Source organism: Amphiura filiformis, chromosome 6 (assembly GCF_039555335.1).
Source record: "Amphiura filiformis chromosome 6, Afil_fr2py, whole genome shotgun sequence".
Lineage (NCBI taxonomy): Eukaryota > Metazoa > Echinodermata > Ophiuroidea > Amphilepidida > Amphiuridae > Amphiura > Amphiura filiformis.
In genome coordinates this window covers 33,395,599-33,412,569 of record NC_092633.1, presented here as the reverse complement: position 1 = coordinate 33,412,569, position 16,971 = coordinate 33,395,599, and the positions used below count along the sequence as shown (strand labels likewise).

The following is a 16,971-nucleotide window of genomic DNA, read 5'->3' as shown; positions in this document are numbered from 1 at the left end:
CGTTCTGGTGCACCAGAACGAAATTACAACGTATTGTCTATGGAGCAGTGTAATACACATAATCATGCATAACTCGCAAACGCAAAAATCGGAATCAACTGAAATCTTGGGAATATGCTTTTTTTGTGGATATGTACTGAAAAATGTCATAAAAAGAGGATGCTATGATCACGAAATACTCCTTTAAGAGAGTTGAGAAAGCCTACAATTTTCTATTGTTTTTTGTTAAGTTTAATGTACTAATTGCAGACTGGAAGTTAGAAGCAGTGGTGTACCAAGGCTATACCGAACCGGCAGGGGGGAGTCTTCATCCCTGCACTGACACATTACTAAAATGGATCAAAATTAGGATAATTATGGCCTATACCATTTGCAATCTTGTCCCAGTATTTACTATAGTCTCCTCAGCACCCAATTTTAGTCTAGTTTTTATGTTTTTAAGTATTTACCAACCCCAGTCAGTACAGCTTTAATTAGAAGTACATCATTTAGTGCAAACATTTAGACTAAATGTTTGCACTAAGACAATGTAGATTATATTCTTAAATAAAAATTGTGGATCAGAAACTTCACCCTTTTTTCCGGGCCTTTTTTGCTTCAATTTATCAGTTTTCAACAATTCTTGTGTCATTCACTTATGAATACTAGTATGTTTGAAAACAAATTTAATATATGTGGTACAAATGTTTGTGACCTTTAGAAAATATGAACAGCTTGGTCTATGGCACTTTTTCCACTACGGTCTACATTTGATACTTCCACTGAAGATTTTGTTAAAACATCCACATGCTGGTGAACATTATCCTTCTCCGAAAGGTCAACCAGCATATCATATGCAGGATCAAGCAAAAAGTTGGATAAAAATTGGAATTTACATGCAAGATCACATACAGCTCTCTGATGACTGAACAACCTATTGCACAAACAGACACACACAATGTTTGATCACATCGGATATGATCTCACTCTAGTGACAATTTCTTGGAAACATAAATGTAGGTCTATATTGTTGCAAGGTATAACCAGGGGGATATTTGGGGGGTAAAATCAGTCCAGAAACATCCAAAAGGTCCACTTTTGAGCCCCCCCCCCCCCTTCCTCCCCAACAGTGGCGTAGCATCATAGGGGTACGGGGGCACGTGCCCCCCTTAATCGATCTGAAATTTTTAAAAATCCCATAGGAAAATTGCCAAAATGCCCCCCTATCATGGTCGGTGCCCCCCCACGTGATGACCCATGCTACGCCACTGCTCCCCCCTGGTCAAATCAGCCCATCTGGGCTCTGTTTTTCCTGCAACCAGGACCAATTTATCAATTTCCAGGCTCCTCCAGTAACATAGTCTGGATTTTTCCCAGCTGGGGGAAGGGGCAAATATGACTTTCAAGGGGAAAATGGGGTGAAAATTGACTAAGCTGGTTATGCACCTGACAAGCTGTGTATAGGCCTATACATAGTATTAAATAGTAAAGATTCACTACCCGCATCACATAATTCGATTGTATGAAAATCTTGGAATGTAATTAAATATATTAAGAATTTGTCTTAGCTATTACTAAAGTACTAGTCTGGTACATAGACCATATTAAAAGGCAAGAATCAGTTGATAAAAAAATTCAAAAAGACACACAAAAAACAAAAACAAGTCAAATTGATTACTCTCAAGTCACTATTAATTTGTGTGATGTTTTATAAAATGGAACAAGTCTGCCAGAATTCCATCTACAAGCATATACCTCTATCTATAAAATGAGTGGTTTTTTTTTTGACTGAAGAGACAAACAGCAAAAAACAATTACAATAGATACGCCGGTATCATAAATATAGTTGTTCAATCTCCAAATAATGCTTTTGTGGAGGGTGTCTGCTGTTTGTCTCTTTCGTCAAAAACACTCATTCACAGGCATAATTATATGCTTTAAGGTGGAATTCCTAAGGTATTTGTGGACAAACTTGAATTCTGAACTGAACCAGTTTGGCCAAACAGATATCAAACTGATAATACAGTTTGCTTCATATGGTATATCAAATTGATTGATTTTACAGAAAAGTGCAATCATTAAGTGAAACCCAAGAGGCAATACTAAGGGTGCCTGCATTTTTGGCACTTTGAGGGGAGCAATTTGGCACCATTTGTTGTAGGGGCACGTTTTTAATACCCCTAAAAAGTGAAAAGACTCAAATACTTCCTGCTCCTAACACTCACATGCACAAAGAGAAGGGGTAGGAGACTTTTGGCACATTGAAAGTGGGGGGAGGGGGTGGATTGTTCAGAAAGGGGAGTAAGTGATGTTGAATATTCAGTCTGCCTCCCTGGGTACAGATAATTATTGCACATCCCCTAATGGAAAAATACACTTGCAAATCACACATGAAGTATAATGCATTCATAACATTGTTGAGATTGGACTGAGAATTATCTTTCTTGTAGCCCACAGCCAATATCAGCGTCTCAGTAACACCCCAGATAGGGCAACACCATTTCAAACTGCAACCATAGACAGTAGCCCTAGCTATGCTCCACCGTGATGCTGAATCTCATCGTCTAGATGCTTTTAGTATTCTGTTTTCTTCATCTGATTTAAAAGAGCTCCAGGTCACCAAGGTGATCAACTGAAATAAGAAGAAACAAAATATTCAAAATGGTTACACATCAGGTTTATATAAATTGCAATTTTCAAACAAACTTTCAAAAGTAACAATAAACGATGATGTCAGAGGCATGAAGAGAGGACAAAAATTGAAAATTAAAGAAATGAATAAAATAAAATAAGTAAATTTAAATAAATTAATAAACAAATAAATAAATAAATTGAAATAAATAGATAAATAAGCAAATAAATAAGCAAATAAATAAATAAATAAGCAAATAAATAAATAAATAAGCAAATAAATAACTAAATAAATAAATAACTAAATAACTAAATAAATAACTAAATAAATAAATAAATAAAAAATAAATAAATAAATAAATAAAAAAAAATATATAAAAAATAAAAATAAATAAATAAATAAATAAATAAATAAATAAATAAATAAATAAATAAATAAATAAATAAAGCCATTAATATTCTAGATTTCGGTTTTATTATCAGATACACATACCTTAATTTCCACTTAAATATCCTGGGGTGAGAATTTTCAAACCTGGGTGAAAAATAAAGTAAGAAATAAATTTTTCAGGAGTCCTTGAAAACACGGGCAGCACCCGGAATTTTTTCTACGGAGGAAATGGAGGGGGGGGCTAAGGAATATCTGTTGCAATTAAAAATGTTGGCTAAAATTTGGCATTTTTTGGCCAAAAAGAGTCACACTGAAGGTGTAACCTGGAGGAAAGATCAAGTTTTGTTTTTGGAGGGTGGGGGGGGGGGGAGCAAATAAACTGCTACTGAACTGTTTTCTTCATATTCTTTGAGTAAAATAGAACACCCCTTGAATAAACTGCATGTGTAGCATTTCTACATCATGGGTTTAGTGTAGGGCTGCCTTCATATAAATGCAGTTCTTTTGTTGATGTTCTCCTTTCTTCTTGTCTGAAAAGTTTCGGTTTTCATTTAAGGACATCAAAGTTGAAACCTATTTAGCTGGCAAACTGACTGTGTATTCTTTAAAGTGGATTAAAATCACCCTAAAATTATTTGTTTTCAACCTAATATATCTAATTTGACATTAGGCCAAACATAGTTGTCATAGTTTTGCTCTGATTTGTTTAGATTACATTTACAATTAATATAATTAAGAACATCATTATCATACCAAAATCTGTGCCGTTTGATCCATCGTGGCTGCAGTCATATCCCTTTTGTACCTCAACTTTGATGCTACTTGCGTTCCACCCCCTAAACAATAAAAACAAAGTACAAAGTTCAGATTACAATTTAGGATGATTGTGATGCAATCAAGCAGAAAGGTTCCTTGTCAAGCAAAACTATTGAATCAATTGGCTTTGAGATAATGATCATTTTCATGGCACTGAACACATTTAATAAAAAACTAAATTACAAAAGAAATGGTGCATTTGGCTCCTGGGATTTGGCTGCATCTCAATTTTGTTAATAAATGTCTTATTTTGCTTGACAATGGTGGTCTCACACAGGCCAACAAATTACTTATTTTGCTTGATCTTGGTGGCCTCATACAGGCCAATAAATGCCCCATTTTGATATAAAATTGGATCAGTTGAGCCCATATTTATTGGTCGAGCTATGAGTTTCAAAATATTGGACGAGACGTAGTCGAGTCCAATATTTTACAACTCAAAGTGAGACCAATAAATATTGGGCGTAAAGCATCCAATTTTATCATTATTATGTGTTGGATCCAATATTTCCACGCACTTGGATCCATCAAAACATAATAATGCTTGATCTTGGTGGCCTCACACAGGCCAACAAATGACCCATTTTGCTTGATCTTGATGGCCTCATACAGGCCAACAAATTACTTATTTTGCTTGATCTTGGTGGCCTCATACAGGCCAACATATGTCCCATTTTGCTTGATCTTGGTGGCCTCACACAGGCCAACAAATGTCCCATTTTGCTTGATCTTGATGGCCTCATACAGGTCAACAAATTACTTATTTTGCTTGATCTTGGTGGCCTCATACAGGCCAACAAATGACCCATTTTGCTTGATCTTGGTGGCCTCACACAGGCCAACAAATGTCCCATTTTGCTTGATCTTGATGGCCTCATACAGGTCAACAAATTACTTATTTTGCTTGATCTTGGTGGCCTCACACAGGCCAACAAATGACCCATTTTGCTTGATCTTTGTGGCCTCACACAGACCAAGTTACCAATGTTGCTTGATCTTAGTGGCCTCACACAAGCCAACAAATAATTCTAAGTTCATCTTTGTGGCCTCACACAGGCCAGCAAATAACTCATTCTGCTTGATCTTGTGGCCTCACACAGGCAAGCAAATAGCTAATGTTGCTTGATCACGGTGTCCTCACACAGGCCAAAAGGTTTGGATTTTTTTCTATATATTTTTGTTTGTTTGGTTGTTATTAGTTTTGTACTACCTTTTAAGGCATTTTATTCTGTGTGGTACAGAAATGCCCATTGGTTTTACTTACAAAACTACCACAAACATGTAAAATACACACCTTTGAGTTACCTTATTTGACCTAATTAGTACCCCTTATGGATTTTAAGCATCACTTTTCAGTACACTTTTAGCATCTTATTATTTGGTTTAAAATGTATGTTAAATCCAGTGGCATAGCCAGGGGGAGCTGGGGGGAGGCAAATTTCCCCCACAGAAATTTATCAGGGATAAAATCAGGACAGTAAAGAGTAGTGTCATTAAATGACTAAATATGGGACAAAAATGACAAATGGGGACCAAAATTTTACCCCCCCCCCCACACACACACTAAAATCCTGGGTATGCCACTGGTTAAGTCACAGGAAAATCACAGCCATATTGACTCTGTATAACCCTTTCAAATAATATCAAGCAAAATCAGTCGGATGTTGGAAATATTTTTTAGAGATATAGCCAAACAAAGGAAGTATTTCCTTTTGTTTCCTGTTGTTTTGAAAACTCTTTAACTGATCATATCTTTTGAACTGGTTGACCAAATGCAATGGGGTTTTCTGCAAAATGTAGCTTTGCAAATGTTTTATACAATCATGTAAAACACTGAAATTTTAATATGCCCGACTTCAGACTGATTTTGCTTGATCACACCACATATGTGACATGATCAAGGGGAATGAGCCACATGGTGGCCCTGGTCGAAAATGAGTTTTACACATGTTTCTAAAGAGGACATTTAGAGCTTTCAGAAACTGAAAACCCCATGTTGATACGACTTTTCTTTGTGAAATTACGTCGATTTATCAATCGCTGAAAACAATATAAAACAAAAGAAATTGAACACTTTCTTTGCCAATATCTCAAAATCAATATTAGCGACATCCGACTCATTTCCCTTGATCGTGTCACATATTAGGTACTGAATTAGGTCAAATATGGTACACAGTTACAATAATTGGGGTGATTAGTTGGTTGGTTAATATAAACACAGCAACGAACATCATAATTATTTTCTTTCATTGAAAATCTATGTATTCCAACATGCAAATATATAATATTATACATGCTTCGAATACATCAATAGCACATAAATCCACATCAGCATGCAGAGATAACAACAAAGTTATGAAATGAGCTTGTGTTAATATCTATAGATGTGTCATCACTTCAAACATATAAATGCATGACCAGCATGGCAATGTAAAATATTCACAAGAAATTATGGTATGAATGGGCCATAAGAGAAGCGAAGAGGAATTTGCTCACCACCACCCCTAGCTACCCCTCACAGCTCATCACTCTTTCGTCCCACCTTACTTAAAAGTCAATCAATAAAAGATTTATTTCAAATCAATTATTACCAATTTGCATATTATGCCCTTTCTTTAATATTGTGACTATTTTCTTCATATACTAGTACTTGAAATGACCCAAGAGCGTAGAAATATGCCAAAGGTATTTTAGCAAGACATTAATCATTATTCATCATCTTTATTCATGGTATTTCCCATCTCCTCCTCATTGTCTTGCTGGTCTGACATAAGTTCCTGTAACTTGATGCTCCCATCCTCCTAGCCTATTATCTGAATAATTGAAGATTCCTTTTCCAAAACTTGCGCAGTCCACTGCCAGTATGTTACTCACTTACTAATTTTTGATCACAATCAAGCACAGTGATGTAGCCAGGGGGCAATTGTCCCCCACAGAAAATTTTCAGGGTTAAAATGGGGATAGCAAAAAGTAAAGTGGCCTTTAAAATGACTAAAAATGGGACAAAAAAATGACAAATAGGAACAAAAATTTTGCTCCGGCCTCTCACACTAAAATCCTGGCTACGCTACTGATCAAGCAACAAATATTTTCATTACAGACGAGCTACAAGTGATTATTTTTATTTTAAAGTGGTAAATACTATTTTTATTATGATATAAGCCTATATACAAAAACATGCAATCTGGATCAGGAGAGGGTAACATAAATTATCTGAGGTCTGAAAATTTAAGCTATACAGATTGGTGTGCATTGTTTTCATGCAATATTGTCTTCAGGCAATATTGTCTTCAGGCAATATTGTCTTCAGGCAATATTGTCTTCAGGCAATATTGCCTTCATGCAAATATATTGTTTTCATGCAATATGGTATTATTTTGTCAAATTTAAAGCACATGCTTCCTGCATTCAAGGAACAACACTGCCTGATCCACTTTCCTTTTTGAGTTATCTGCATTTTATTCAAATTCACTGTAAGTAGATTTGTTTTGTCCTTTTCGACCACCCTAAATTCTGAAAAAATAGGGTCACATTATTTTTCATATTTGAATTTTCATATTTGGTATAAAATACAAAAAAAATATTATGAAAATGTTTTGCCTGTTTGTAATTCATACTGCACAACTCTGAAATAACAAAACAAGCTAAGAAACTCTACAAATCATTGCTCATGGTATTTTGTGGTGTACTTGGATTTCTTGATATTGTATGTGGCCAAAAAAAAAAGTAAACTGGCCGACCAACCCTGACTTTGGAACTCTAAGGGTGATCCAAATTTTTTAAAGGTCTTATCTACATAACCTGTAACACAAAAATCTCATTTCAAAGTTTATGAAACACTGCATAATCAAAACAAACTTCATGAAAAAATGAAAATATCAATGTCTCCTTTTTAAAACTTTGAACACCTTGAATGGAGAATCTCAAAAATATCTGTATTTCACTTTTGACATTGCTACAGTGAATTTTGTTACCCCAAAAGAAAATTATAAACAACTTTCAATGAACCAGACAGTATTACCTTGATCAGGCCCATAACTAAGGGGTACAGGGGGTACAATGCCCCATCTGCACACGTACGAAAGGTCTGATTTCCTGTGTGAGTTCCGTTCTGGCAGAGTTGAAATGTTAAAATTTCCAAAATGTTTAAAGTGGCATTATTAAGAAACGGTCAACACTTTTTGTCAATCCCATTTTTGTCAGCGTTATGTCTCCTTTTTACCCCAAGAGGTTCTTGTTTTGGTGCAAATGGGGTGTACAGCTGAAAGGATGACTATTGACCACAAAATTACACAAAATTTTATAAAAATAATACCAATGAAATTGTCTACATTTGAAAATGATTTTTGGTTAAAAATAGTTTTGCAAAAAAAAAAAAATTGAAATTTTTGTCAAATTTTGCTAAATGAGCACATTTAAGATTTTTGGATACATTGGTGAAATTGTTTTCTCTAAAACAGTTTTCTACCTTTTTGCAACCCATATCTTTATCTGTGAGTGGACTGCAAATGTAACTCATCTACTCGTACTGTACATCCCCATGCACCTTTCCACTGATAACCCCTCTGGCTTTTTACATACAAGCTAACATTGTTACAGTCCTCATTCGTTTTTGAAAACCTGCACCCTCCTGTTAGTCGTGGGCCTGATCTTGATTAGTATGTTAGTCTAACGATCACTTCAAACTCACAATTGCACCAAGAGGTCATACAGCTCACCGGTATTGATTTCGTTACTCGTTGTCTTGTTGTACTCCAATCGGGATATCTTAGCAATGTTTTCAAGCAGCATTTTATTCTGAGGATCATATCTCAAGGCGATGGTATAGTGTTGCTTCGCTAGCCGGTAATTACCCTACAGATAAGGAAATACACGCATTGGGTAATTAGACTGAATGGCATAGAAGGTTATGTCCAGGAGGGGTCACTGGCCATTGACGACACAGAGATATCATCTGTATCTATGCAGTCACAGGTAAAAGACACCCTGAAGTAATTGTCTGAATGTATTCCTAAACAGGTGTATGCACACAACCCAGCTTGGAATAACCAGCTTGGTCAATCCAAGGGGCAAATGCTGGGTAACTGTGCTATTCCACTTGAAATCCATACACCCCTGGAAGGGTATAAGACATGACCTTAATCTTCCACACAGGGAGTGTAAATTTCAAATGGGATTACCTGATTGGAAGACTCAATTTGAAATCTACACCTCTGTCATGTCTGTATGGGAGATTAAGGTCATGTCTTCCATAGGGGGGTGTATTGATTTCTGGAATAGCCTATTCCGAGGGGGCAATAGTCCAGTAATTGAGATATTTGTCCCAGTTGGAGGTGAAACAGGGTCGCAAAGGGTTTGATTTAACATAAAATATTATTATTTCCATACCATTGTACCCAAACTATTTTCTGGGGGAGCACTGTGAACCCCTGTACCCCCGCCCCCCACCACAGTACCCTGTTGGCTATGATGCTGTTATGCGCCTAAACAACTATGTACCATTTGCTGCTTCTCACAAGCACACTTAGGCCATAAATCCGGGGGATTGGATTCAGGCTTATTGTCCCCCACCCACCCCCCCACATATCAAGCTGGATTGGCACTAATGCTTTGGGCTTCAAATTTAAAGTAAAATCAGTATTTTAAAAAACCCACAAAAAACACAATTGTGTGTTGATCAACCCCTCTTCTTTTATAAGTAGCTTCAAAAAAGTTAAGATTATTTAATTTGCAGATGTTTAAAATGCTTCTGCAATTCTGAAAAATGGTCTTGGTATTAGAATTCTGGGTTAGAATTTTGGAGTGTATTATTTTTCTTAAAAGGACTAGTTACAGATTTTTTGATACACATTTTAAAAGCCACATGCTGGCACTAATTATGGTAAACCAGAAAAATAAATGGCACATGATTTTGAAATTATATAAATGAATATGACACCCTAAGACTGGCTCCTAAGTACTGACCCTATTTCGTGCACACACTACCTGATGAATGAACAAATCGACTGCACAGTGCCAGAAGTAGGTAAGTGCAATAACTGCCATGTGTAACTGTCATGTGTAGATACAATAAACTGTGTGTAAATTTCCAAATGTTCACAGGGCAGCTATTGCACTTACCCACTTCTGGCACCGAGCAGTTGAAATTACCTCTTTGTCACATGAATCATTGAATATGGATGATGCCCCTATGCTCCTTGACCAGTATGCCCCAAGGAGCATGACCAGTGCTCCCCAGCCCAGGGGACCTTAATTCAGGATTCATATCATGTAGCCTACATGAAAACTAAGATGAAAAGGACCTGGGGTCCCTTCTCAAGTATTTTCCTGATCTACTTCCCCAACCAGCCTCGGATTATATGAATATGATAATTTTGACATATTTTTGTCTCTATATAAGATTTATTTATTGAACGTCAATAATTTGGCCAAATGAGTCATGATGGATGAATCAATATACATTTCATGACATTTTTATCAACAACTTAAGTCTGATGAAAAAAATATATTCATCAATAAATTGGACACATCATGTTGAAAACAATAATGTTTAGAAGTTTAGGAAATCAAGAAACTAATTACCACAATGAGAGTTGTGAAGCTTTTTTTTACTTTTTTTTCACTTAGATTTTTGTATTGCCAGCTTTGAAACATGTTTCCTGGTTATAAATTAGTGATAAAATTGCGAAAATTATTACTTTTAAAAATTCCAGTTTTATTCTTCGTTCTGTCATGGTAAATAGACCAAATAGAGATCTACAAAATTACTGTGGCAACTGATTTCTCAATAATCCTAATTTGCCATGATCCCCATCTTATATTAATGCTCTGCATGCTAGCCATATAGGATTCAACATATTTGAGATATTTTCTCAAAGTATCAAGAGCTATCTCAAGAACCACTGAACCAATACTATGCTTGTTTGTACTCATTTTGATGCATTTTTCATGCTGATTCCAAATATGGTCATGAAAATTTAAAATTTTAAAATTTTTGAATTAAACAAAAATTGAAACTTGTCGTATGCTGTCAACACCCACAAGGAGAGAGAGTTAATGATATTTTAACATACCATAAACAACATAGTTGTAATGTGTGACATTCATCACTATGCATTATCAGCAATTTTATGAAATTTGTCCATTTTTTTGAGTGCCAAATGACTCCATTCACTATGCAATACCCCTGTACAACGCCACTGATGATGAAACACATCAATCATTAGTAACACAATTTCAGTGGTAATCGGATCCTTGCTTTTAACTTTGTTGTCTTGTTTATTGATTCCATCTAGACTGGCTAGTTCATAATACCATAAAAACCATTTATTTGTTCAACCACACACAAGATTCTATACATATACACATTTTGCCCATGGAGACTTTATACAAGTAATTTTCTCATTGTATTGCACAAAGACGTAGTACAAATTTGTCCTCTGCCTTTCAGCTAGATCTTGTAACCCCTATTACGATGTCCATGCCCGCGACCCTTGAGACCTCTCAGTAAAAAGAAGGACCCACGTTCTTCTAGCATATAAATGGAAATTCTATACTAATAAAGAATACAGCTAAGACCAGAAGAGTATTTTGCTAGCAATGCTGGTCTTCTGCTTCTTACACTTCAACCACAAGAGCCAAGATGGTCTAACGTTAGAGGCATAGGTCAATGACCTTCACAGCACAACAAGTGACGTACCTTGAGATGTAAAGTATAGTGGTGATAGCAAGGGTACACAAAATTACAAATCTACCAATACCAAAAATTTTGATACTAAATACAAATTAAACAGTTCCAGAAAATTGATAAACCATTTGTTGACATTAAAAATGTTTACTTTTCAGGTATTTTAGTGAGGTATTTTCTAGATTTTACAATGATTTTTAGGCAATTTCACATCAAATGTGACTATTTTTCATCAAAACTTGTTCCCATCCTCATAGAATTCCTTTATTATTGCCATATTATGACATGCACCGCTGGCTCATGATGTACTGACAGACCGGTACCAGGAGTACAGGCCCCCCTCCCCCTTTAGCTTTGCCAATGGTGAAGTGTGAGTTTTTGAACCAAACAATACATATTCAAATGGCATTCTCTGAATGCACAAACACGATTTTGGAAATATCTTCTACAGGGGGAGTATGAATTTCAAATGGAATTAACACATTAAGCAACTCCATTTGAATTTCATCCACCCTCTGAGAAAGATTCGATTCAAACCAAATTTGGTTGAAGTTTGAGTTGCAGGTTGAGTTTCAAATAGAGTTGGTTAATGTGCTAATTCCATTTGGAAGTTATACTCCTTCTTTGGAAGCTATTTCCAAACTCTTCCACAGGGGGGGTGTGAACTTTAAATGGATTTGCCCATTAAGGTTCAAGAACTGCTTGTATTCTGACAGATGTGCAATATTTGAGAGCTTTGTTACCTACAGTAGCAGTGCCAAGACCTTTTTTGGGGGTCAAAGTGAATTTCAGGGGCAGGGTAAAATCAACAAATTTTGCACAAAATTGCTGCAAAAACTGGACATTTTCATAATTTTGGGGTTTTTACTAGGGGGCAACAGGGGGGTAAGAGTTCTGATTGGGAGGCATTTGCCTCCCCCATGTCCCCTGCCAGTCTGCCACTGGTTACATATGGTACATCTCACAGTGGCTTTATACTTTACCTGTAGATGCCACATTCCTGCTAGATTCATATGTGCTGATCCAAAGCTTGGATGAAGTTGAACTGCACGTTGGTAGCTCTAGATCAAAATAATAAACAATATTAATGTTATAAATTTACTTGCATCAAGATGGAATTAATCAAATTCATGGTTACTATATGATAACAATACCCAGTGCAGTGGCGTACCGTGGCCGCCCCAACCCCAGGGGGCTGAAGAAGAAACAATTTTGCCGCCCCTTCCTTAGCAGCCCGAAAAGGTTGACCCAATTTTTTTCACGGTCGTTTGAAAAGGATTTTAGGCGCTGGCGCCCTAAAAGCAACATTTTTCTAAATTTTTATACTTTTTAAATTTTTTTATGCCTTTTTTCTTTGCTAATTGCTTTTGTCAGCCCCTTCGCTTTTTTGCCGCCCTGTTTTTGCCGCCTTCTTCTTCTTCCGCTGCCCTTCACTTTTGCCGCCTCTACTTTGACCCAGGGGGCTGGGCGCCTCAAAGCCCCCCAACACGCTGCATGCAGTGGCGGCGCCAGGAATTTTTTTCAGAAAGGGGGCATGGGGGAAAAAAGTGAATTTCAGGGAGGGCAAAATCAACAAATTTTGAACAAAATTGCTACAAAAAGTGATTATGTTCGTAATTTTAGTTAAAAGTGGAGGGGGGGGGAGCAAGAAAAATATTGGCGTAATATCCCCCTCCCCATATAAGGAGTTCAGATGCAGAACATAATTTTTTATAATCAACATTGCTATTCATTGATTGTAAGAGTTAGAATTCTAAAAAAAAGAGCAGTTTTACTCCGAAACTGGGCTTTACATATGTGCCGGGAGGGGTAACTATGTTTCTGTTTTTGAATACTACAAAGTGCATAAACATAGGGCCTTGACTGTAAAAAAAAATATTGCATATCGCATAGCTCATTTTCTTTATTAAAAAAAAGCATAGCACTTAGCTTAAATGTGTCTCAGACAGACTTTCTTTTTTGGGGGCCTAAAGCAAAAATACATAAGCCTTTTGATTTATCACATTTTCAACTACATGTTACGAATAAAACAAGTTGAATGCATTCATGCTAATTCAAATGTACAAAAAACAAAATATATATGACCCAAAAGGAGGGGAAACATAAAATATGAAACAACAATATTTAAGAAAAAAGGGAAAAGTTGTTTGATTTTTGATGAGGGAATGAAAACAGGAAGTTTCACATCCAAAATATGTTTAATTTAAGTCCTCCATTGTCCACAGTGTAAGTATTGGTTAATTCTTTAATGCTCCGCGTGCTAGCCATAGGCTTCAACATACAAAAAAAATATCAGACCTATCTCAAAAACCACTGAACCAATACTAGGCTTGTTTGTACTCATTTTAATGCATTTTTCATGCTGATTCCAAATATGGTCATGAAAATTACAATTCTGAAATTTTTGAATTAAAAAAATTTGAAACTTGTCTTCTGCAGTCGATGGAGAGAGTTAATCTTACAGTGTATTTCAATGTTTTACCTCTATTGCACTGTCATTCTTCTGTAATTCCCTGTAAATGTTGCCTTTTTCAAATAGCACCTGTCCTTTCATCTCATTGTCTGATTCAGGCACGAATGATAAGGCTTTGTCAATGTATTGTAATGCCTGAAATATTAAAACAAAGAAATAATTAATTACATTTTGTATTGTACTGCCTGTTAACATGCTATCTACTGATGATAGTGCAGGCTACATCCTAGCTAATATGATATTTACTGAATATTACCACCTGCTGACATCCAAGCTAACATGCTATCTACTGAAGATAGCACATGCTGACATCCTAGCTAACATGTTGAAGATAACAGAGACTGATGTCCAAGCTAACATGCTATCTACTGAAGATAGCACAGGCTTACACCTAAGCTAACATGCTATCTACTGAATATAGCACCTGCTGAGATCCTAGCTAACATGTTGAAGATAACACAGACTGATGTCCAAGCTAACATGCTATCTACTGAAGATAGCACAGGCTTACACCCAAGCTAACATGCTATCTACTGAATATAGCACCTGCTGAGATCCTAGCTAACATGTTGAAGATAACACAGACTGATGTCCAAGCTAACATGCTATCTACTGAAGATAGCACAGGCTTACACCCAAGCTATAAACATGTTATCTATACTGATTAGATAGCACAGGTTGACATCCACGCTAACATGCTATCTACTGAATATAGGATAGCACATTTTGGCATGCTAGCCAACATGCTATCTACTGAAGATAGCAAAGGCTACATCCAAGGTAACATGTAATCTACTGAAGATAGCACAGGCCAACATCCAAGCTAACATGCTATCTACTGAAGATACACAGGCCATCATTCACGCTAACAAACTATCTACTGAAGATAGCACAGGTTGGCATCCAAGCTAACATGCTATCTAATCTAGGGCCTACTGAAGATAGCAGAGGCTGATATCCAAGCTAACATGCTATCTACTGAAGCTACTGCAGATATGATAGCATATTTTGACATGCTAGCCAACATGCTATCTACTGAAGATAGCACAGGCTACATCCAAGGTAACATGTAATCTATTGAAGATAGCACAGGTGGACATTCAAGCTAACATGTTATCTACTGAAGATAGCACATGTCAATATTCAAGCTAACATGTTATCTACTGAAGATAGCACATGCCAATATTCAAGCTAACATGTTATCTACTGAAGATAGCACATGCCAATATTCAAGCTAACATGCTATCTACTGAAGATAGCACATGCCATCATCCAAACTATCTACTGAAGATAGCACATGCCATCATCCAAACTATCTACTGAAGATAGCACAGGCCAATATCCAAGCTAACATGTTATCTACTGAATATAGCACAGGTTGATATATATGCTATCTACTGAAGATAGCACATGCTAACGTCCAAACTAACATGCCATCTAACATCTACTGAAAATAACTAGGCTGATATCCCAGCTAAGATGCTATCTACTACAGATAGCACAGACTGACATTCTAGCTACCATGCTCCTGCAGATACTGAAGATTGCACAGACTACATTATAAAGCATCTATTGTACACCCAGTGCTTTTATTGTAAAACAAAAGAATTTTAATCATATCAATTGTCCCTATCATTTCAACATTTTGGGTAAAGGCAGATTGTCATAGACACATGCAGGCAGCAATGAAGATGCAATCTAGACTGGCAGACAATGATTGTCAGAGAGGAAAGAAACAGGACAAATCATGCCAAACTGTCTCAACAAAATGGACCAAATTGCCACACATTCAGGTAACTGAAATTCATATCGCTACTACACTGCAGCTTGCATAGCAGAATATACTTACAGTCTAGGCAAGATATTATGTTAACTTTCAATAAATTCTTGAAACATCTATCATGTATTACTTACCTCACTAAATTTGTTCTGCATAGAGTAGATACTAGCCACTTGTCTGTGAACGGCAACATGGTTTGGGTATAGTTTGATGACACCATCTAAAAGCCAAGTAAGTGCATTTTGTGGTCTATCTAATTGCACCAAAATTTGGGCCTGTAATTAGAAAAGATGAATATGTATGCATAAGACAAAAACAATGTTGGTCTAAATAATAATTATTTTTCCATGAATAAATATTCTGAATGTAATGTTCTAATACTTATACATTTTAATGTGTATGGATTACAAGACTTGTTTGATTCCAAATTTATTTAAAAAATAATGACTCAAAAAAGAGCCTGTAACGCTGTGTTTGTACAATAAATAACACATGTTCCCTAGCTGATTACAGGCCATATCCTGTACATTTTCAAATTGGAGCCTTGTAGAAATCATTTTGAGGTACTGACTTTATTAGAGTATATGGTATATAGTGCTTAGAATAAGCTCTGTAGTATTCTCCATCTGACAAGCTATCAAGTGACAATGGGCCATTCCATTTAAAATCCACACTCCACCTGTGCAAGATTTTGGAAATATCTACCACAGGGGGAATATGAATTTCAAATGGAATGAACACATTTGGTGGCTCCATTTGAATATCATGCACCCTCTGAGAAAGATTCAACCTGAATCTTCCACAGAGGGAGTGAATCATTCAAATTGAGCTAATGTGTTCATTCCATTTGAAATTCTTACACCCCTGTGGAAGATATTTCCAAAATGTTCCACAGGGGTAGTGTGGATTTTAAATGGAATAGCTAATATATCTGCAACCTCTCAGTATCCCATACAATGTGTAACATTTATCAAATCTACTACAACATATGAAATGCATTGAAATAAGATGAGCCATTTGTGGATAATTTGATTTTGAGATTTTATGTTGAATATCTTTTGAAATGCTAGTTCAATTTGCATGGATTTCTTGGCATATAGCAGCATGTTAAAAGGGCAAGAATATATTAATTGACACAAATACAACTGATGTCCTGCGACCATGGTGACACACAGGAGTCATGTAGCTTGATTGCTTCGTATATGTGAAACGGT

The 16,971-nt window shown here is 36.2% G+C and overlaps 1 protein-coding gene across 2 annotated transcripts in view; it reads right to left on the bottom strand.

Annotated features, from left to right (window-relative positions):
• Positions 1 to 1,223: 1,223 nt before the first annotated feature.
• Positions 1,224 to 16,971, bottom strand: part of LOC140155308 (protein O-mannosyl-transferase TMTC1-like) — an 89,230-nt gene continuing 73,482 nt past the window's right edge. The window contains exons 16-22 of one of the 2 annotated variants that reach the window (XM_072178093.1): positions 15,892 to 16,032; positions 13,987 to 14,112; positions 12,488 to 12,565; positions 8,508 to 8,671; positions 3,755 to 3,837; positions 3,104 to 3,145; positions 1,224 to 2,611 (exon numbers count right to left, since the gene is read on the bottom strand). In XM_072178093.1, coding sequence (XP_072034194.1) covers positions 3,105 to 3,145; positions 3,755 to 3,837; positions 8,508 to 8,671; positions 12,488 to 12,565; positions 13,987 to 14,112; positions 15,892 to 16,032 — 633 coding nt within the window. In that variant the 3' untranslated portion in view covers positions 1,224 to 2,611; position 3,104. The remainder of the gene's footprint in view (positions 2,612 to 3,103; positions 3,146 to 3,754; positions 3,838 to 8,507; positions 8,672 to 12,487; positions 12,566 to 13,986; positions 14,113 to 15,891; positions 16,033 to 16,971) is intronic. The other variant, XM_072178094.1, reaches the window with a different exon arrangement.